At 35.8% G+C, this 23,146-nt stretch overlaps 1 protein-coding gene across 1 annotated transcript in view; it reads right to left on the bottom strand.

Annotated features, from left to right (window-relative positions):
- The window catches only part of PIK3C3 (phosphatidylinositol 3-kinase catalytic subunit type 3), a 145,479-nt gene that overhangs the window by 99,646 nt on the left and 22,687 nt on the right, over nucleotides 1–23,146 (bottom strand). Inside the window, exons 5-6 of the mRNA XM_060613717.2 lie at nucleotides 2,888–2,974; nucleotides 450–545 (exon numbers count right to left, since the gene is read on the bottom strand). Of these exons, the coding sequence (XP_060469700.1) occupies nucleotides 450–545; nucleotides 2,888–2,974 (183 nt within the window). The remainder of the gene's footprint in view (nucleotides 1–449; nucleotides 546–2,887; nucleotides 2,975–23,146) is intronic.

Below are 23,146 nucleotides of genomic sequence, written 5' to 3'. Positions count from 1 at the left end.
CTTTCATAAGCATACTTATGTTAGGATCACATATACAATTCCAACACATTATATATGCTTACTCAAATAAGAAGTATACCCTTAATTTTCAACACCTTATCACTTAAAAAATTATTCTTTTTATTTTTCAAATGAATATCAATTGTTAACAAAGCTATTGCTTTAATGTCCTACTTGTCAATTTACAAAACAATTAATCAAAAAGTTTTTAATCTGTTGCATATTTATTGAATTCTGGAACCCAGAACTCCATTACATGAATGATCGGTTTTTGTAATCTTGTTGTAGCTATATGATCTGATTTGTGTATACACAAACAGCTGCGGCTGACAGCTGTCTGCTGCTATCCTGCAACCAAATAATTCATCTCAGCAGGTACAACAGTAATTTTTTTTAATGTTTCCCCTCCCCTCTACTTCAGAGACTATAAACAGTTCCAAGACAAATACCTTTTCATAATAAACAATACCATATTCCTTATCATCACACTTGACACATCGAAACTCAACCATCAAGTACATGAAATTAGAACTTCGTTTTTCACTCTAAAAAAAAAAAAGATTTTTATGAAAAATAATGATCTTCAACATTCCCTTAAAGGATCAGTAATACATCATTATTTCCAATTCAGTAATACATGACCTATCAAGTACAACTTAAAATGTAGTAAATTTTTATTGTATTATTATAAACACACTGTTTTATACAGTACTGCTATTTTATTTTATATAGCACCATTGTTTTATAAAGTAGTGTCTACTATTCTCCTATAACTCCCTCCTCAAAGTCAATGACATTTCTGGTTTATCCTAGTTTGGATTATATTATATAAAATCTTGGAAGGTATTTTATATACATTTTCATGAAAACTATTTTATTTCAGAAATAAAGATGTTTTGTACTTCTAATTTAAGCAAATAACTGTTTATCCTTAAACCATATGTCTAAGTATGTAAATTAAGTAAAGTATATAATTAAAGACAGAAGCTATTTGAGCTTCCCAGATACAACCTTTACAAGTTATTCACAATTCACAAATGGTCTTAAGATAACTGGCAATCATTTATACATTTTTATCAATATACTTTAAATATACTGGGAAATAGTTACTTTTCGCCAACATAAAAAAATATTGCATGTATAAATGTGTCCTCTTAAGGAAAAAGCAAACACTAGGACAATAATAAAGTGAAAATAAAATGAAGTCTAAAAGGGTGATAAGTCTTAACCCAGTTTTAAAAATGGTATTAAATCTGTATGTATAAAATCATAAAGGTCTAAAGAAGTCACTTAAATTGTTCAGCTTTATGAAGCATATAATAGTCTAATTATGGTAATGGCAATGCTGTCCTATCTTTTAAAGAAGGGAAGGTGAGTAAGGCTGGACAAAGTAAGCTGTGACACAGCTTCTTCTACACTCAAGGGTATCTAAGTTGAAGAACAGAAAAATGAAAACACTTTGATTTAACTATTTTAGGAATGTAACTATTATAAAAATTCAAAAAATAAATTTTTCTTTCAGTTTCAGTATGAAAATGTATTATGAATAAATTTAGAAAAGATGCCCAGTTTATTCATACTGAATGTAAGTATTGTTAAACAAAACACTCTTTTTTTTTTAAAATAAACTATAGTAGAATTTAACTTTTATAAGTGTTCATTGTAAATTAAAAATTTCTCTCTTTCGGGGCGCCTGGTGGCTCAATCGGTTAAGCGGCCGACTTCAGCTCAGGTCATGATCTCACGGTCCGTGAGTTCGAGCCCCGCGTTGGGCTCTGTGCTGACAGCTCAGAGCCTGGAGCCCGTTTTGGATTCTGTGTCTCCCTCTCTCTCTGACCCTCCCCTGCTCATGCTCTGTCTCTCTCAGTCTCAAAAATAAATAAAACGTTAAAAAAAAAAAAATTTTCTCTCTTTCAACCTGCTAAAAAAAACATTCACAGAATATAAAATAAGTCAGTTATGCCCTGTGGTAATCACAGTAAATTAGGCATATCACAAAAATTGAAATTCCTCTCTCCTAATGTGATTAAAATAATTGTTCTATTACCCAGACACAGAATGTTAGGCCAAACATGTAGTGTGTCAGTGCAAATATATAAAAAAGAAAAGAAAATTTTGTTCTAACTTTCGGAGTTTCACGGAAGCCATCTTTTAATTAAACATATTTTGGGCCAGTAAACAAGATTAAAAAACAAACAAATTACTTTGAACCATGTAACTTTACAAAGGGTGCAGAGTGCTGTACATAGTACATAATACACACAGTATCTTAACTGGGGAGAATTACTAACAATGACTTAAGATTACTGAAATAAACAGGTAGCACTGGGTTGAAAGAATCCAATACTGAATTGAACATAAATATATGCTGCCAAATGGAGAAAGAGAACACCCAAGAGAGGCATCAAGTTTAACACAGGCTTCACTTGTATAATACTCAGTACACTAAGGATACCTTATACCTACTTCATGGTTTGAGAGAACATTAAAATTAAAGAAAAACAGGTATCTCAAATTTCCCAATTATTACCATAGAACTCACAACTACAGGTTATCCTCAATGCTCTCACATTTGTAAGTTATCTGTCAATAAACAATGCTTCTCAAAAAGTTTGACTTAGAGGGCTGCCTGGTGGCTCAGTCACTTAAGCTGAGGTCACCATCTCATGGTTCCTGGGATCAAGCCCCAGGTCGAACTCCATGCTGGCAGCACAGAGCATGCTTAGGATTCTATCTTCCTGTCTCTCTGCCCCTCCCCCATTCATGCACACATGCACATGCTCTCTCATAATAAGATAAAGTTAAAAAAAAACAAAGTTTGAGTTAGAAATATGGAAAAAATATTTTGTAAGAAAACAAAATGCAAAAAACGAGGGATACAACCCACCTCATTTATCATTTCTATTTCTCTAAATGTCAATCTGTCCAACCAGTCTACTTTCACCATGTGTCCTTGTCGATGAGCTTTGGTGAGCTGCAGAACAAATACAATGAAGAAAATTTTAACATAGATTTCACAGAAAGGAGAATAAAAATGGTAATGATCACCAACATAATGGTGGGGAAAAGTGCAATAAGACATTAAAAAGGAAATAAATGGCATAAGAATTTCAAAGAAAGAAATGAAACTGTCTTTATCTGCACATGACATGATTATCTATGTAGAAAATAAAGAAAGATCAAAAAAACTCCAGGAACTAATAAGCAATTATATAGTAAAGTTGCATGATTCAAGGTTAATATATGAAAGTCAATCCCTTTCCTACATACCAATAATAAGTCAAATTTGAAATTAAAAACACAGTATCATTTACATCAGCACCCCAAAAATGAGACTGGTATAAATCGAACAAAACATGATCTACATGAAGAAACTTACAAAAATCTGTGGAACAAAATCCAAGAACTAAATAAATGGAGAGATATTCAGTATCTCCCAACTTGATCTATAGAATCAATATAATCCCAGTCAAAATTACAGCAGGACATTTTGTAGATGTCAACTGATTCTAAAGTTTATATGGAGTGGCAAAAGACCAAGAATAGCCAACATAATACTGAAGAAAAACAAAATTGAAGGACTGACACTACCCAACTTCAAGATTAATATAAAGCTACAGTAATCAAGACAGTTTGGTTTTGGCAAAAGAATAGATGAATAAATCATGTAAGCAAAACCCAGAACCCAGAACTAGACTCCATAAAGACAGACATATGATCTTTGGCAAAGGAACAGGGACAACATAATGGAGCAAAGACAGTCTTCTCAACAAATGGTGATGGAACAAGTTGAACATCTACATGCAAAAAAATGCATCTAGACACAGAACTTACACACAAAAATTAAATTAGAATGGATTATACACCTAAATGCGAAATGCAAAATTATAAAATTCCTAGGAGATAACATAGGAGAAAACTAGATGAACTTGGGTATGGAGGTGATTTTTTTTAAATGCAATACAAAGGCACAATCCATGAAAGAGATCACTGACAAGCTGGACTTCATTAAAATTAGAAAAACTTCTGCTCTGTGAAAGACACTGTCAAGAGAATGAGAAACTAAGCCACAGATTAGGAGAAAATATTTGCAAAAGACCTGATAAAGGACTGTTTTGAAAAATATACAAAGAACTCCTAAAATTCAGTAAGAAAATAAGCAACTTAATCAAGAAAAATGTGCCAAAGAACCTTAACAGACAACTCATCAAAGAAAACACATAGATGGCAAATTATCAATATGTCATCAAGGAAATGCAAGTTAAAACAAGATACCACTTGGGGCACCTAGGTGGCTCAGTCCGTTAAGTGTCTGACTCTTGATTTCAGCTCACCTCATGATCTCAAAGTCATGAAAATGAGCCACCGAACCAGGCTCTGTGCTGGGCGTGGAGCCTGCTTGAGATTGTTGGTGCTTGTTCTCTTTAAAAAAAAAAAAAAAAAAAAAGAAAGAAAGAAAAACAAACAAACAAAAAAAAACAAGATACCACTTAACACCTATTAGAATGGCCAAAATCTGTAAAACCCTACAACACCACATGCAGATAAAGAACAGGAAGAAATGGAACAGGAAGAAAATGCAGAAATGGAACAGGAAGTCTCATTCACTGCTGGAAATTGGTTGCTACACGGGGAATGTAAAATAGTACAGCCACTTTAGAAGACAGTGTGGCAGTTTCTTACAAATTAAACATAATCTGGAGCACTTGGGTGGCTCAGTTAAGGGTTTGGCTCTTGATTTTGGCGCAGGTGATGATCTCATGGTTTATGAGTTCAAGCCCTGCATTGGGCACTGCACTGATAGCATGAAGCTTGCTTGGGATTCTCTCTTTCCCTCTCTCTCTCTCTCCAAATAAATAAACTTAATAAAATAAAAAAATATACATACTCTTACCATAAAATCCAGGAAATGTACTCCTTGGTATTCACCCAAAGGAGTTGAAAATATGTCCACGCAAAAGTCTGCATATGGATGTTTATAGCAGCTTAATTCATAATTGCTAATATTTAGAAGAACTAAAACGTCCTTCATAGATAAATAAATAAATGTGGTATGTTCACACAATGTAAAATTACTCAGTACTAAAAAGAAAAGAGCTATCAAGCCATAAAAAGATGTGGAGGAACCTGAAGTGCACATTATTAAATGAGAAAGCCAACCTGAAAAAAACTACACAGCGTGCATACTATATGATTCCAACTATATGACATCTGGAAAAGGTAAAACTATGGAGACAATAGAAAGATAACTGGTTGCTTCAGGTTTGCGGAGGAAGAGGAATCAATAGGTGGAACAGAGAACTTCTAGGGCAGTGAGGCTACTCTGTACAATACTATAATGATGGATAAAGGTCATTATACGTTTGTCCAAGTCCACTGAATATACAACCCCAGAAGTGAACCCTGTGGAAAACTATGAACTTTGGGTGATTATGATGTGTCAATACAGATTCATCAATTAAAACAAATGTACCACTCTGGTAGAGGATGCTGATAATGGGGGAGGCTACACAGATATGGGGGCAGAGGGTATATGGGAACTCTCTGTATCTTCCTATTAATATCACGATGAACCTAATATTTCTCTACAAAAATAAAATATTTTAAAAGTCTTTTAAAAAATGGATAGTAATGTCACCTTCACATTTGACACGTTCCTATACATAACAGAAACCGTACACAACTATCAGGATAACAGATGGACTTGGCTAGAGACTAATCATCTACGATTTTTAGAGAAAAACAATTTTCAAACATTTTATTTAAAGGTCCATAATTTGCCAATCTAAACATGTTAAAAAAATAATGAAGCCTTTCCTAAAAGTATCTCCATGTTCTACATTTCTTATATTTTCATTACAAAGAGACAGGTTTATAATAAGAATAGTTTCTTGGGGCGCCTGGGTGACTCAGTTGGTTAGACAACACACTTCGGCTCAGGTCATGATCTCACAGTTTGTGGGTTCGAGCCCCACATCAGGCTCTGTGCTGACAGCTCAGAGACTGGAGCCTGCTTCAGATTCTGCATCTCCCCCTCTCTCTACCCCTCCCCTGCTCATGCTCTGTGTCTGTCTCTCAATAATAAATAAACGTTAAAAAAAAATTTTTTTTAAGAATAGTTTCTCAAATGAGAAATAAACTACCTTGTCTATTTCCTTCCTCTCAATCTAAAAAAACTATAAAAGGGGCGCCTGGGTGGCGCAGTCGGTTAAGCGTCCGACTTCAGCCAGGTCACGATCTCGCGGTCCGTGAGTTCGAGCCCCGCGTCAGGCTCTGGGCTGATGGCTCGGAGCCTGGAGCCTGTTTCCGATTCTGTGTCTCCCTCTCTCTCTGCCCCTCCCCCGTTCATGCTCTGTCTCTCTCTGTCCCAAAAATAAATAAAAAAACGTTGAAAAAAAAAAAAAAAATTTAAAAAAAATAAAAAATAAAAAAAAATAAAAAAACTATAAAAAATCATTTACACACAGTAAGGTATTTCTCTGAGGCCTATAATACTCCAAGATTTCAGTGCATAGGTATGCATGTGTGTTTTAATTTTGAAAGGAAGTGATAAAAGAATTAATAATAAAAAACAATTAGCAGTAAGAAAATAATTTCCAGGGAAACCTGGGTGGCTCAGTCGGTTAAGCGTCCAACTATATTCGGGTCATGATCTCACTGTTCATGGGTTCAAGCCCCAAGTCAGGCTCTGTGCTCACACCTCAGAGCCTGGAGCCTGCTGCAGATTCCATGTCTCCCTCTCTCTCTGCTCCTCCCAGGCTTTTGCTCTGCTGTTTCTAACTCCAAAATAAACAAACATTTGGGGCACCTGGGTGGCTCTGTCAGTTAAGCATCCGACTTCGGCTCAGGTCACGATATTGCCGTTGATGAATTCAAGCCCCGCAGTGAGCTCTGTGCTGATAGCTCAGAGCCTGGAACCTGCTTGGGATTCTGTCTCCCTCTTTCTCTCTGCCCCTTCCCCACTCCAGCTCTCTCTTTCTGTCAAAAATGAACATTTAAAAAATAAAAATTAACATTTTTTAAAAAATTTTTTTAAAAGAAAAAATAATTTCTACAGTTGCAGTTAGTTGGTTGAGTCCTCTGAAGGTCTTATATACATACCAATCTACCCTTGGTTTCAGAAATTAAATAATACACTGACACTTCAAATACACAGAGTATTCAAGACAATTTCCAAGGTCCTCAAAATGGAACAAGATTTTGTCTTATAAAGTATAATTTAAACACAGCATTATTCATGTATCAAAACCCCTCTTTCGTTCTGAACAAATTCATAGCATAAAGCAAAACTGGGTGGCAAAGCCTTACATGGTACTCTACCAGTCATTTTCTTTCCCATTATGTATGTTATGACGGTATGCCTACAAGGAAGCCAAACACTTCCATCAATTATTACGTCTCAAGGAGCTAAAAATTTTCACCATCAATATTCTTTATCTTCTTCAATTAAGGGATTCTTATCATGACTACATGGTCATACTGTTTCAGGAGTGAAAAAAAAGTAACTTCATACAAAAAGTTTGAGGATTATCGTAATATAAAAATATCAGATTAGCTTTCAAGTTCCTTTTCACCTGAGGTTATCTCTAAATTAAAATGGATAAGGCAACATAAGTGCTTGGCACAGTTCCTCACACAAAGCAGGGACTAAGCATTTCATTGGCTCTTGTTGAAGATTAAACAAATATGATACCATCATGGAAAGAGACTAAGAATTAGTTACAAGAGAACCAAAAGAACACTGGGCAATATGACCTAAAGAGTACTAGACTAGGAGCCAGAGAACCTGGGTTATAATCCTAGCACTCCATTTTCCAACTGTCCTTTTTTTTTTTTTTTTTTGAGAGAAAGAGAGTGCGTGTATGCATGAGCAGGGGAGGAGAGGTGTAGGGAGAGAAACAGGAAGAGTGAGCAAGAATCTTATGCAGGTTCCATGCTCAGTGCAGAGTCTGACATGGAGCATGATTCCAAAACCCTGGGTGGAAATCAAGAGTTGGACCCTCAATCGACTAAGCCAACCAATGAGCCACCGAGGCGCCCCTCTAACTCGTCATTTTTTCCATGAAGTATACTTGATAAACAATGTTACATTAGTTTCAAGTGTACAACATAGTGATTCAACAGTTCTATACATTATGCTATGCTCACTACAAGCATAGCTACCAATCTGTAATGTTTGAACCCATATCTACAAGATGAAAGTATTAACTTCTACTCCTACTCCCAAAATTCAGAGATAATGGATGCAAAATACGACAGTTAATATTATTTCCTGTAGTCTATAAAGAATTATATTCGCACACACTTTGCAGCATGTTCCAAACTGGTTTTAAAAATTAATGAAAATATAAAGGGTCATATTACATGCTTTGCTTTTATGAACAAAGTAACGGTAAAAACCAGTAATTAGAGTTTATATTCCTAGACATACATAGCAAGAAGGAAGAGGAAAATAACATTTATTCACACACCAAATTTTTGGCACTTTTTATAACCTAACCACACTATAAAATAGGTAGTTCTGACCCCAATTTGCAGATGATTATCAACCACTACAGTAGAGCGGCAAAATGAGGAGTTAAAGCCCAGGTCTATATGATCCCGAAGTCCATGTTCCTTCCACCAGGTTTTGTTACCCACTCTAATATGCACTCTTAGTAAGACATTTAAGTTCAACTAATTTTTGTAACTTATTAAATACTGATTTCATATTTATGTTATTGCGGTTGATTCTCCACTAGTTTCCTTTGAGGAAAGAATTAGCAATAGCAGGCTAAGTTTAGATGTGGGAGAATGTGGTGGGGCTCCTTCTTTCCCTTACTAAATCATCAGACAAATCATAAATTTTCTGGGGTCATTTTCATTAGTTCCAGAATTCATGTCTACTAATACATATTACTTCCTATATGGCATATTGCAAATGTCCCCATTTGAATAGTAAAGGTGACCATTCTCAAACTTATAACAAAGAATGTCAATGGTTAAGATGGTAGTACCATAAACTTGGTAAAGCACGAGGACAAGTTTAATTATCCTAAATTCACATTTTTGCATCTTTATTTGCAATACAGAAAATTTAGACATAAAGAAATGTAAATGTCCATCTTAAACTATTAAGTAAATTATGGTACATGTACACTATGGAATACTATGTACCCTGACATGGAAAAATCACTGTTTCCATTGAATGCAAAAGTGACTGCCAAAAGAGAGATACCACTTAGACTATGACTGCTTACCAGTTTGTCTCCTGCATCAGACTCTGAGATTGCAAGAAATTCTAGATATTTCTGTTTGAATTAGTTTTATAATTTCTGCAGAATTAGAAAGTTGCCATTTAAAATGTCTACTAGCCATCTGCACTATTTACCTATTACTACGTAATAAAGCACTCAGTTTAAGGCACTGAGTACCTTAAAACAATATTCAGCTTTTTATTTCTGATACTTCGAGAAGTCAAGAAGCCATCTTCTTGTGAGACACCTAGATTTTTTTTTTTCTATTGGTCTACCAGTGTCTCAACAGTCTACTGTCATATTGGTGGCTGGAGCTAGAATGTTCATGATAGCTTGCTTCACTCACATGTTTAATACATTTGTGGGAAAAAGTGCATTCAACTGGGAAACGAGGATGGGTGGGCCTCTCTCTTTCTGCATCTACTCTCAGTGCTTTTCCCTCTCCAGGTAGTCTTTCAATATAGTCAGTACAATAGGATACCCAGACTTCTCACATATGGCTCACTGTCCCAAAAGTGAGAAACAGAAGCTTATCAAACTGTCTTAAGGTTTAGGCCTGGAAGAGACATAGCATCACTTCAGCAGGACTGTATCAGTTAAAATGAGTCACAGCACTAATGCAGATCCCAATGTGGAACAGAAGGGTAGAAGTATCAGGAGGCATCACTGAGGGTGTTTTTTAGAGACTAGTTAGCACAGCACTTATTGGAAAGCCCACGTGTACAACACAGTTGATTGCTCAATTGCAAAAGAGCAGTGGGAGAGACTCTGCAGAAGGCAGTCAACTCTTACCTAGATTTCAAGCAATAGGCAAAGTCTAGAATTAGTTATCACAATTCCTAAGGCCTGTTTTCCTCTCCAAAATGATCTCCTACAACTTACACACTAAACTTCAGTCACCCCTTTTGTTCTTCAAACTATAAAGGCATTTTACTTTGAAGACTCAACATGGATGAAATGATTAAATATTAGAGGAAAAAAATTTTACTACAAGTTTTATAAAATTTTATAAAATTGTAAAGCACTATGCACAATATAAGCAACTATCATAATTAGACCATAATCTAAGTCATTTCATTTCTTATAGGTGCTGATAACAATGGAGACAAACTTGGGTGATTTTCACCAGTCCAAAGCTGCTGGTTGTCTCCAGTCTGGGAACTTTCACAGTAACTAAAAAACAAAAATGAACTTTAACAGGAGCGTCTGGGTGGCACAGTCCATTAAGCATCCAGCTCTTGACTTTGTCTCAGGTCATGATCTCATGGTTCCTAAGTCTGAGCTCCACATTGAGCTCCACATCGACCCCGCAATGTGCCCTGCATCAGGCTATGCACTGACAGCACAAAGCCTAAAGCCTACTTGGAATTCTCTCTCTCTCTCTCTCTCTCTCTCTCTCTCTCTCTCACAAAATAAATAAACTTTTTAAAAAATGAACTTAAACTTATATTTCATTTTGGGTCTGAAATGTCAGTAACCTAGATCTTTCAAAGGAGCAAATCTGCATTCTGTTAAATAGCAGGATAAAACCAGTACAGTCTGTTTCAAATTGCTTGTAAAGACATAATCCTCACTAGGGTGCCCATCCTAGGAAGGAGATAGGTCAACAAATCAATGAAAGTGTCATTTTCACTTTTTAAGGAACACAGGTTTCTACAGAGAAACTTAGAAAACACAGATAATTCAGAGAGAAACCCACTGTCATAGAAGTAATAGCAAAATTACTAGCTCTAACTTCTCCAAAATTACAGCAATGGATTTTAAAGTCTATTTAAATAAATAAAAAAAAAAATCTGTAAGAAGCAAGTAACAACATGCCCAAGAAACTGCCTGGAGGACTAACCAACCATGTATTATCAGATGTAATGAGAAGGCAGAAACAAGGTCTCAGATTAGTAGGTGTTCAATACAAGTACTAAGAACAGAACTAAAAGTAGGCCAATTTGCTGCCCTGCATATGAACTAAGAACAGTTGGGAAAACAAATGCCAAATCTGACAGTCATCCCTGGGAATACCGACTTCGTGATCACAACTCACCGTTCATCTTTCCTTATCTGTTTTACTAGATATATTTCTATCTGCTCTATTAGACTATAAGCTTCCTGAGTACTAAAACTATGAGGGTTGATAGAACCTAGCACTTACTCAATGAATATATCTGTTGAAAAGCCTTCTAATGTAAAAGGGTGATAGATGGAAAACAAATGTTTGTATACTTCAGAATTCTGCTTCAGACTTGTGGGGAGTGGATGGAAAACACGGTATCAGGGAAAGGGGTAACACTCAAAAGGAAACTGAAGAGAAGAATGATTCATGCCATCGGGTCACTTTTCCGTAGTATTTATTGAAAGGGCGGGCCTACGCCTGCCGACTCCATCTTGTTCTGTGTCCTTCACCTTGACCACGCCTCCTCCCCTTGAGTAACCTCCCACTCACCTGTTCAAACTTCCAGATCAAAACACGCCCGGCGACCTGCTTTACAGGACTCCGACCCTTCCCCAGCCAATCTGCTGAGGCCACAGCCATTACCTCACCAACTACCCCTAGACCCCAATAAAACCTTTGTGCTTTTGAAACTCGCGCTCTCTCTCCCCAGTATTTCACTGCTGCGTCAGTGCAGGTAGGGGATTGAGCTCGAGCTAGCTCAAATAAAGGCTCTTTTGCTTTTGCATCAGACTCGGCTCCCTGGTGGTTTTTGGGGATCACGAATTCTGGGCATAACATTTATATACTCTCAACATAAATATATAGTACTTGATTGCTATTGTAAGTTACAAACTTCCATTAGGTCCTCTGCTCTGGAGGGAAGCACAGAATATTGAACAACAGAAGTTCCTGCCCTCATAGAACTTAAGGGTAGGAAGGGGTGAGTCAATCATATGGTAAATGTCTATATGTGTATCAACAAATTGACACACTGATGTAAAAGTACTGAACAGGGTGCTGTGACACAAAATAATAGGTAGTCTTAAGAAGGCTTCTCAAAGCACCTAACATTTAAGCAGGCACTTGAAACATAAAGGAATCAGCCAAACAAAAAGAATGAAACCTCCAGGGCAGAGGAAATGGCTGTTAGCATCAAAATAAGCTTGATATTCTCAGGCATTCAAGAAACAGGAGGAAGGTAGTCCTCAGTGAACATTTAATTAAATAAATCAAGTTATCTTTAAGGTGGAGGGTAGAAAGATCTATATATACATAAGACACTTACTGGGAATCTGCTTTCTTGAGGTTCATCAATATCTAGATTTTTCCTTATAGTAGATACTACACTTAAAGCCTAGAGAGGGAAAGGAAAGGATAAGGACTAAAAAGCAATGTTTATTTCAAGTCCGCCCAGGAATCTGTGAGGAGGAGGAAGAGACTCACTCACAAGGAAAATGGAGAGGAAGGATTTCTGCTTTACAAATATTCCTTGGCCAATTTCTTCCATATTCATACACCTACTTTATCTTTACAAAAGACATCAATCAACATGTATTTATCAAACAATATCAGATACATGGCCTAAGTTCACAAGTGCCATGAAAGGGGATTACTTTTATTTATTAATATGATAGGCAAAGATAGGGTAAAATAGGCAGAGAGGGAAAGGTTAGGAGGAAAAACACACATTTTAAAACAATGCTGGGAGCTTTGGATCTAGAGCAAAATCCCTCAGACATAAAGTTCCTCCTGAGAATGTGACAGACACCACTTACCCCTCTCCTTTGCCCCCCTCTTCCTCCCCACCTCAGGCTTCTCTATGACAAAAGACCTGACTAAAAATAAGTAGACCATAAATGACCCACAAGGAACAGTATGGCCACAGACCACCCCTCATACAACAAAAACCCAATTAAAAAGGAATGACTAGGCATTTAGAGTTACCAAGCCAATAAGGATAGAGTCTGAGAAGGAACAAGGGGAAAGGAAAGAGGCCAACAAAAACCTTATAAAACATGAGAAGGAAAGCTGGTAAAAGCAAGTAAGAAGAGCCAGCAAGATGTCTGAGGCCAGAGACTCCCCTTGCATGCTTCTGGCTTCTGCAACCTTGCTTGCCTCTTGCATCAGTGAGCAGCCAGGAACCAGAAGCTTGACTATACTAGTCCCACCCAACCTGGAAGCACATATGTATAAAAGATTAGTAAAACCCAAAATGGAGGCTCAGCCCTTGGAAGTGACCCCACTGGCCAGCACAGGTGCGAAATAAACAGTCTTTTCTGATTCCCGAGTGCTTGTAGCTGGTCTCTTCCTGGGCTCCGAGTGTTTGGAACAAATACAAAGTCCCCTGCCTATAGTCTCAGGCATTCATTTTCAGATGCCCCCCTCTCTGTAAAGAGAGGTTCATACTATTCCTCCTTTCTGATCTCATACTTTAATAAACTTTTGCATGCAGCTAATTTTATTGTGTGTCCATCTCTTCATTCTTCGAAGTGGAGAGACAATACAACCTGGGTGCTGAGGTAAAAAATCCTGCAACATTAGAGATGACATGATTGCATAAAGAGTTTAGTATGTAGCTGGAAAAAAAGATGAACACCTAAGACAGAATATAACTGATAAAATAAAAGAATTCAAAGATGTACACCAAACTTTAATCCTGATTTTAAGCACCCACATATACCTTATGACTATGTCTGATAACATGGAAATATAGTATATGAGCAAATCAAATTAGCAATCTAAAAATGACTCAGAACAATCCTCCTTTTTTATATTCAAGCCAACAGAAAATTTAAAGTGGATAATGGCTTTACAACAGCACAGATTCACAAACATTTTGAATATTCAACCATAGAGGACTGCTGAAATTCATTATGGCATATCCATCCACAGCATGCAAATTCCTGTAGTCTTTAAAAATCATGTTGTAGAGGTGATGAGGGAGCATGGGGCAAGCTGAGGGCAAGGTGCAGGCTAACAGCACCTTCCCTCCCAGGTGGGACAGTATGATATTTCTTGGACATTCATGGCTACCCAAAAATGGGAAAGGACAAAAAAACAAATGGTTAAACTCATAAGAGTCTCCATCAGTTTACCAGAAAAAGGCAATCCCATCCATCATAGCCTAAAGTCCAGGAACTCCCTACTGTCTCAATGTTAATGCTTTGCTAGAGGGAAAAACAACCTTAGCTTGACCACAGTTAGGCCTCCAGTAAGTCTTTAGCATGTCAAAGTCTCTTTGGAAACCCCCTCTCCCCCAACACCATAAAATGGTCACCACCATCCCCACAAACCCGCCCTCCCCCCGCCACACTTACAGTGTCGCTCTTCCTGCCAATGGGTGCTATCCCCATGGTTTAATAAAATCACCTTTTTTTCACCAGACATCTTCAAGAATTTTCTTGGTCATTGGCTCTGGACCCCACGAACCCCACCATCACCCCAAACTTCATTAGAGGGGTGCCTGAGTAGTCCAATGGGTTAAACATCCGACTCTTGTTTTCACTCAGATAATGATCTTGTGGTTCTTGAATTCAGGCCCCACATCAGGATCTGCGTGGACAGTGTGGAGCCTGCTTGGGATTCTCTCTCTCCCTCTCTCTCTCTCTGCCCCTCCTGCATGCACTCTCTCTCTCTCAAAATAACTATATAACTTAAAAAAAAATTTTTTTTTAAATCATGTTGTAGAAGGGCACCTGGGTGGCTCAGTCGATTGAACCTCTGACTCTTAATTGTCAGCACAGGTAATGATCTCACAGTTCGTTGAATTCAAGCCCCATACTGGACTCTCTGCTGACAGTGTGGAGCCTGCTTGGTATTCTCTCTCTCCCTCTCTCTCTGCCCCTCCCCTGCACAGGCTCTCCTTCTCAAAATAAATAAACTTAAAAAAAAAAAAAAAATCATGTGGTAGAAGTCTCTTAAATGACCTGGAACAATTTTTAAAAAACACATTAAGTGCAAGAATGGGACTCAATTAAACACACAGACAATATGACCCTAATTTATGAAAAATCACAGGGGTGCCTGGGTGGCTCAGTTGGTAAGCATCTGACTTCAGCTCAGGTCATGATCTCACAGTTCGTGAGTTCGAGCCCTGCATCAGACTCTGTGCTGACAGCTCAGAGCCTGGAGCCTGCTTCAGATTCTGTGTCTCCCTCTCTCTCTGCCCCTCCCCTGCTTGTGCTCTATATCTCTCTCTCTCTCAAAAAATTAATAAACATTGGGGTGCCTGGGTGGCTCAGTCAGTTAAGCGTCCGACTTCGGCTCAGGTTACGATCTCGCATTCCGGGGGTTCGAGCCCCGCGTTGGGCTCTGTGCTGACAGCTCAGAGCCTGGAGCCTGTTTCAGATTCTGTGTCTCCCTCTCTCTCTGACCCTCCCCCGTTCATGCTCTGTCTCTCCCTGTCTTTATTTAAAAATAAATAAACGTTTAAAAAAATAAAAAATAAAAAATAAATAAACATTAAAAAAAATTTTTTTAAAGACCTAGCAGAATAATTTAATTTGATCACCTAAAATAGAAACCAGGCATTAACATAATTGTTCTCTCTCAAATTATTTCTTCCAAAAGCCTTTCAACTAGGTCCAAGTAAAGAACTGAGTAAATTAAAAACTACTATTTTTCAATATGTAGTTTACTAAAAACCCCTATATAGAGAAATTTATAGGTTTTATGTATCAAACCTTACTCATGTCAAGAAACTTTACGAGGACTCTTAGAAATAAATGAATTTCCCACCCCCCAAAAAACAGGAGCTATATGATAGATAATGCCTGGGTCAGATACACATATGCTCTCTAGGGGATATAAGGGGGAAAAAATGGTGAAGTTGTGTTTTTTCCCCTGCCACTGGAATATTAAACAAACGAAAAAACCTACTCTGCTCCATCACTACACAGAAAATTTTCAGATTCACAGAACCTATGTGAAAAGATCAAAATTTCTGTCTTGAAACAGTTATGAGAATATTGACCAATAAAAGTGCTTGCTACTACCAGATACAAGACTATTTTTCTCCTCCATGATCATATAAATGGTGTTTAATTCCACTATCTTGTATCTTCTTCCTCTAAATTCCCTCAATGTAAAGGCCAAAATATAACTCTTTCAACTCTAACAATTCCCTGAGCCTAGATTGGAACTGAGCTAAATTAATAAATATTCATTGAACAGAATACCATTATAGGCCAGCTAATGCATTCACATGATGCACCACAGCTCATAAATTTCTATTGTTAAAACGTACAATTCTTCCATAAACATAAGACGATACGTCCTACCTGTATCAAATCAAATACAAACCATATAGTAATTTATAATTCAAGACCAAATACAGTTGTATATATGAATTCATGTGAACTACTGAGATTAAATAAAAAAGCAGCTGTGTATGTGTGTTAGAGACTCAGCACACACACTTATGTATTTTTTCTTAGGAAGCAAAAAAGTTTCTTCTATCTTCCTGATTAATGAAATCTAGCTACAAATCTTCAATTTTACTTTGAAATTTTACATGTAAATCTTATTTAGGAAGAGTAGCTTTTGCATCATAAAAGTTTCATTTGGTTAAATTTCTCAGAGATTAATCTACTCTTAAAAGCATGTTACTTCCTATTTTTCTGGCAGCAACTATCGCTGTAAAGACAGACAACAGATTTATAGAACATCAATCAATATTCTTTTAGGGCTCAATCTTACACTGACAAAACCTAATTTAGTCTACTTGCTACCCTTGCTTTCAAGACAAATCTAAAAGCTTTGACAGTCTCAGACAACAGTAAGCAAACCAAAGTGATTGATAAAGAAGATTCTACCATATAGCATTAGATTCTACCATATATACCATCTACCAAATTTAGAAGAGATTCTCAAATCTTTCTTTTATGACAAAAAAGAACAGCAACACAGAATCAAATCATATAAGGTATGTTTATAAAAGTTACACATATTATTTATATAAAAACCTGTACTTAAGAGGTATTTTTGATGATGTCAGTGGTGCCACTGAAAATGTTTCATAGCCTTGAGTAATTTCAGCAGCTGTCATCATAATTCTGTTGTTTATTACTGTCATTTACAAAAGATCTAAGGAAGGAAATAAGCCAAAGTGAGATGCTTCTGCCTAACTGAAATTTTATAGCAGGATTCTGTTTTTTCATTTTTAAAGTAAGAAATTTTTCCATTAACACTTCTGACCACTGTTTTCCTTCCCCCAAAATGTAAACATTTAAAAATAGGAGTTTTTTGGCTTTGCTGGTTTCTTGTCACTAAAGTACATCATTATAATTTTTTTAATGTTTATTTATTTTTGAAAGAGACAGAGACAGAGATTTCCCTGCCCCTCCCCCACAGAATCTGAAGCAAGCCCCAGGCTCTGAGCTGTCAGCAGAGCCAGAAGCGGGGCTCGAACTGCGAACCCTGGGATCATGACCTGAGCCAAAGTCAGATGCTTAACCGACTGAGCCACCCAGTTGCCCCTAAAGTACATTATTATAGACAAAATACATAAATGGGGTTCTCATTTTTTTTGAGAGCATGACAATACTTCTACTGTATTCATTACTATGTGGTCAAGTTTCAATTGTTTGTTTTTCATTGTGATGATGATGATAACAATCACAATAAGGGCATTTTTATGATTCCTATAAAAACAGAGAGAATGGAGTCCAAATGACCACTTTTTAGCAATGAAAAACATCTACAAATGCAGAAATAGCTGGTTATGCAATGAACTGTGAGAGCTATAAATCAGGGGTTCTGACTGCCAGTCTTCCTACCTAGTTATAATGTATCTCATTACTATTTAAATCTTCCATCAGTTTTGATAGTTCTATTAATTTTAAAAGCATAAAATAAAAGGCAATGCCTTCATTTTTCAAACCATCTCCATGGATAATTCCATGTTTCTCATGTCTCTAAAATCTAACCAGAGAATACCATTATGCAAGTACACATTTAAATCATCAATTTGATAATCTGTCCTCAAATCTGTAACAAGAAATGATGTCCAGCCTATCACAAACTCCTTTCTTAAATCGTATTTCTAAAACCCAAAACATTTGCCAATCTCAGTTTTCCAAAATAGCTCTTCTGTTCTCTACATTCGTCTAACTTGGTAACAGCAGATAAGCAAGTAACATTGGTTTTGAGTTCCAATTTAAATAATGTGAAGACTAAGAAAAACTGAAAATCCTCCCACAACAAACAGCTAAAACATATGAAGTAACAGTAAAATAGGTATAACAACTTAGAAAGGTAAGTCTCGTAAGAGATGAGTTTCCAATCTACAATTACAATCCAATGAAAGCTAAAATCAATAGTCATAGCAAACTGGAATACATCTGTCTGAAATTCAGGTAATATGTTATTGAAAATTAAACAACTATTTCAAAATATAATAATAATATAAAAACATTAAACATAAATCAAGAAATCACACAAAAAAAGAATAATACATTATTTATCACAAACATATGTATGCCTTAATATTAGGTAGAGTGATTCTTCGCCCTTTATTCCCCTTTTTCAAACTCAAGTGGTTTCATAATCTGGATCCACAAAACGTGCTAAAATCAGTATGACCATGATAGTAAAATTAGAGCAATAAAGTCAAAGAAAGGAAAGTTATAGGCAATTCTTACTTATAAATATAGATGCAAAACTTCAGCATAAAATTAGCAAAATGAATCAAGGAATTTAAAAAAAACCGTATCATGATGAAACAGGATTTATTCTAAGAATGCAAGAACAGTTTAACACAGAATACCTATTAGTGTAATCCATTACATTATTGAGTGTTATCAAGGGTCCCCAAAATCAGTAGACAAATTCACAGGACTCAGAGGCAGTTGTAATCACAGCTAAGATTTATTATAGCAACACAGTAAGAATATACAGCTAGATGGTTCAGTAAGGGAAACAGAAAAGTCAGAGTCTGGAAAAGTCCATACACAGGCTTCCTATACCTTCCTTCCCCTGCCCAAAAAGAAACATACTTGGGTATGCTTCTTTCTCTAGCAAGGAAAATGCAGCCTAAGAAAGCCCATTGAGACTGAGATTAGAAGTTTTTATAGAGGGCTAGTCACACAGGCATTCTCTGCTATCACCTACCAAAGTTCTAGACTCCTAGGAAGAAGGCAGGTGTTCACCATCAATCACAATGTACAGACAGCCTAGGCACAGTTATACATCTATACCAGCTAGGTAATGTTTCAGAAGCCAAGTTCTCGAACATCAGCCAAGGGCCAACATTGCAGGCAGGACCTCATAAAAATAGCAGCCCTCAGGCCTTCTACACTAGCTGCTTTGTAAAAAACATTTGGTAAAAGGATCCCAAAAATTTTTTGGTAAGTTTCAACACATGCATCACATAAAGCTTTGGTAATATAAAAGAGGACCTTCTTAACCTGATTTTTAAAAAATATACGAGGAAGTGGTAACCAACATCTTATCAAATGGTTAAATGTAAGAAGCATTTTCACTAAAGTCAGGAAGGAACACAAGGATGCCTCTACTACTGTTTCTGTTAGGCACTATACCAGAGCTTCATGTACCAGCCATACAAGAAAAACATAAATGAAAGAAATTAAAACTTTTTAAGATGATTATCACATAGAAAAGTCAAAAGAACTATCAGACAAACTATTAGAAACAATGAGTTCAGAATTGTTGCTGAACATAAGGTCAATAAACAGGAATCAATGTTATTCCAAATTCCTTTTTACCAATCTAAAAATACACTCCTTAGAAAATATATACAATAGCAACAAAAACTACCTGAAATTTAGAAATAAATGGAACAGAAAATGTATGGATGTTAATCTTTGAAATCCAACAACTTCACTCCTAGATTTCTATACTAAAGAAATCCCTTGTGGGCAATAAGTGACATTCACTTTAGCCCTATTAATAATACAAAAAGCTGAAATTGTTGGGAGAACAAGTAAACTGATTTATTCATCCAATGGAATACTACACAGCAGTTTAAATGAAAGAACTCAAGCTACATATATTGACATGGATAAATTTCAAAAACAGCATTAGGTTTACAAAAGCAATTACAAACAAAAAAAATGAGGGAAGTTTTAACAAGTATCTGTGGTTTTTTTCGTCCTTTTTTAAAACACTGTGATACAAGGCAAATGTTGAATGTTCAATCTTAACAATGAATACATGGGTGTCCATTACAGTATTATTTTTATTTGAATTGTTTTAAAATAAAAATTAAAAACATAACTGTACACATGCGTAATTTTAAAACCCAGGCATTTAACCTGGCAGGGCTGGGAAAACTGAATTAATCTACAGTCTGTGAGTGCCTTCTACTACCTCTTCTCACCACTCCTAGGGTTCAATTACCACTTAACTTACTTGGTTAACTCCCTTAGGCTAAAGAACATTTTGATGAAGAAGATAAAACTCAACTAATTCAGTTAGGTTGTCTCACATAGACCTACTTCTTCATGTGCTTTTAGTGCCTTCAAAACAAAACAATATTCATATTTAAAATATATTTTAAATATATATTTATTTAAATATATTTTTATTTATATATTTATTTAAATATATTTTTATTTATATATTTATTAGAATATATTTTAATATTTATTTATTAAATTTATTTTATTAATGTATTAAAATAAAATTTATTTATATATTTATTAAAATATATTTTAAATATGTATTTATTTAAATACATTTAAAATATTTTTTAAATATAAATATTGTTATCTTTAGGGACTTTTTCTTCAAAACAATTCCTGTCATAAATCCTTCTTATGCCCAGCCCAAATCACCTCTTGAGAATCACTGATTCTCTGGGGCTGTCTTCCTTTTTAGATTCTCAAATCGCCAGAATGTCTTGCCTTTCTCCATTCTAGTTGAAATTGTTTTCTTAACCCCACTCTTGATCCAATCCCATTCCTTGGCTATAACTGCAATCTCAAGGTATAATGAGACATCCTTAGTTTCTTCCAAACTTCCTATTATTCCCCTTTCACCAACTGGTTCCTTCATATTGATAATAACTTAATGCTAGAGAAGCCACACCTTTTTTCCTTAATCTTCTAAAAAATTACCCAGTGATCAAGCAATACTTTGACAAAAGCCTGGGCTGCACAAATGAGACTTCATTACCACTAATAACTTTCTAGCTGTATCATTTTTTGTGATCACACAAAGAAACTATCAGCACCTTCCTCTCCACAGGTCTGAAATGTTTTCACAATTTTATCAGCATCTGTTTCCTTCTTTTATCTTTAGCAAAGGATTCTCACATGCATCTGCACCCTGAAGTTCCTACCATATTGTTTCTTTGAACAACACTTATCCTCTTCACTATCGTGTTTCCTTTCTGCTTAAGCCTTAGCTGTTTGAGGTCTATGGGTGAAAGAAATCTTAAGAGTGACTGTTATTTACTACCTTTAACTTATGCATTGGTAACAACTGAAGTTACAAGTCTCATTTATAACTCTAGTTCCTTCATGGCACACATTTGCCATAGGTACTGACCACAGGCAAGTCACTGTTTACTAAGTTCCTGGGCACCATCTTTTTTTATGCCATACCTGAGTGAGTACCTCCAGATATATACAGTTTCTTACTCCCTCTGTCTCTTCTATTTTCAATTCTAATCTTCCTGATAAGAAAAACATATTCTCCGTACAAAAAAAAAAATCCTTCACAAGTTTTAAATCTTAAGAAAGCAAGATAATTACCTTTGGAAACACATTTACATGAAGAATTTAAAGACCTGATTTTAGGTCCAGATTCAACTTACTAACGCGACACCTTAAAGCAAATCACTTAACTTCTCTAAGCTTCCATCTTTTCATTAGTTTAAAAACAATGTCTGGTACATTTTCTAATATGTACAGTGTCTAATCATTACACTCATTAGAATCAAATGAAGGCACATAAGATAAAGTAATAACAACAGCTAATATTTATTAATGCTCAGTGATGCCTGGCAATATGCTAAATCCTTAATTATTTTATCTCATTTAGATTTAGTCTTCACAATAACTGAAGAAAGTAGATGTAAGTATTATTTCTATTGTGCAGATGAGGATTTCATGGCTTAGACAAAGTTAAGTAGTTAACCTAAGATCACAACTAAACAAAAGACAACTGAAATCTGAATGAAAAACAGTCTCCAAAGCCATGATTTTTACCACTTCTCCATTTTAGTTCTCAATCTATGCTAAAGGGCTTTATAGACATTAAACATTTTATACATGCAAGCTGATTATCATTATTAGTTATTATTACTCATAATGGCACTATGAATAATGACAGCATCAACCCAATAACTTTTTTTTTTGTCTCCAACATACAGCAGTGTGCCTTCAGTACAGCAGGTGATGGTGATGGAGATAGAGACAGATAATGCTACAATAACTATATAGTGACAGATGGTAACTACACTTATAGTGGTGAGCATTTCACAAAGTATATAAATGCCAAATCACCATGTTGTACACCTGAAACCAATATAATATAGCACGTCAACTAAATTTTTTTACAGTTATAGATGTTCCCAAATCTTATTTTGCCAAGCATAGTCATTTTTTAAATGCTACTGTCAAATGAGGGTCATTTTAATACTCAAAAGCACAGAAAGAACACAATCTTAGAATAAAGTCCCTTACATTGAATAAATTTAGTTTTATAAAAACATTTCAAAAAAAGAGGACTTTTCCATATACTTGAAATAAAAATCTCAGTGAGCTCCTCTAATTAAAGCCTTTAGACTAGTACCCATGCAATGTAATGCATTCAATGTAAAATAAAATTTTCTTTCAAGGGCAAATGTTTCAGCAGGTCAAAGAGTACTATAAAATAATCTAAAATAAATAGCCTCAATCCCACTTCATGAAATTATGTCAGCAGAAAAGTTGTTACCTTGGTCTTAATTTTAAAAGATTATTTTGTAACCATGATAATGTGTCAACGTTTACTCAAAAGACCGTAGTGTAGACAGCAA

This window comes from Panthera onca, chromosome D3 (assembly GCF_046562875.1).
Source record: "Panthera onca isolate mPanOnc1 chromosome D3, mPanOnc1 haplotype 2, whole genome shotgun sequence".
Taxonomy (NCBI): Eukaryota; Metazoa; Chordata; class Mammalia; order Carnivora; family Felidae; genus Panthera; species Panthera onca.
Note: the sequence above shows the minus strand (reverse complement) of the source record. Positions and strands in the feature narration are given on the sequence as shown.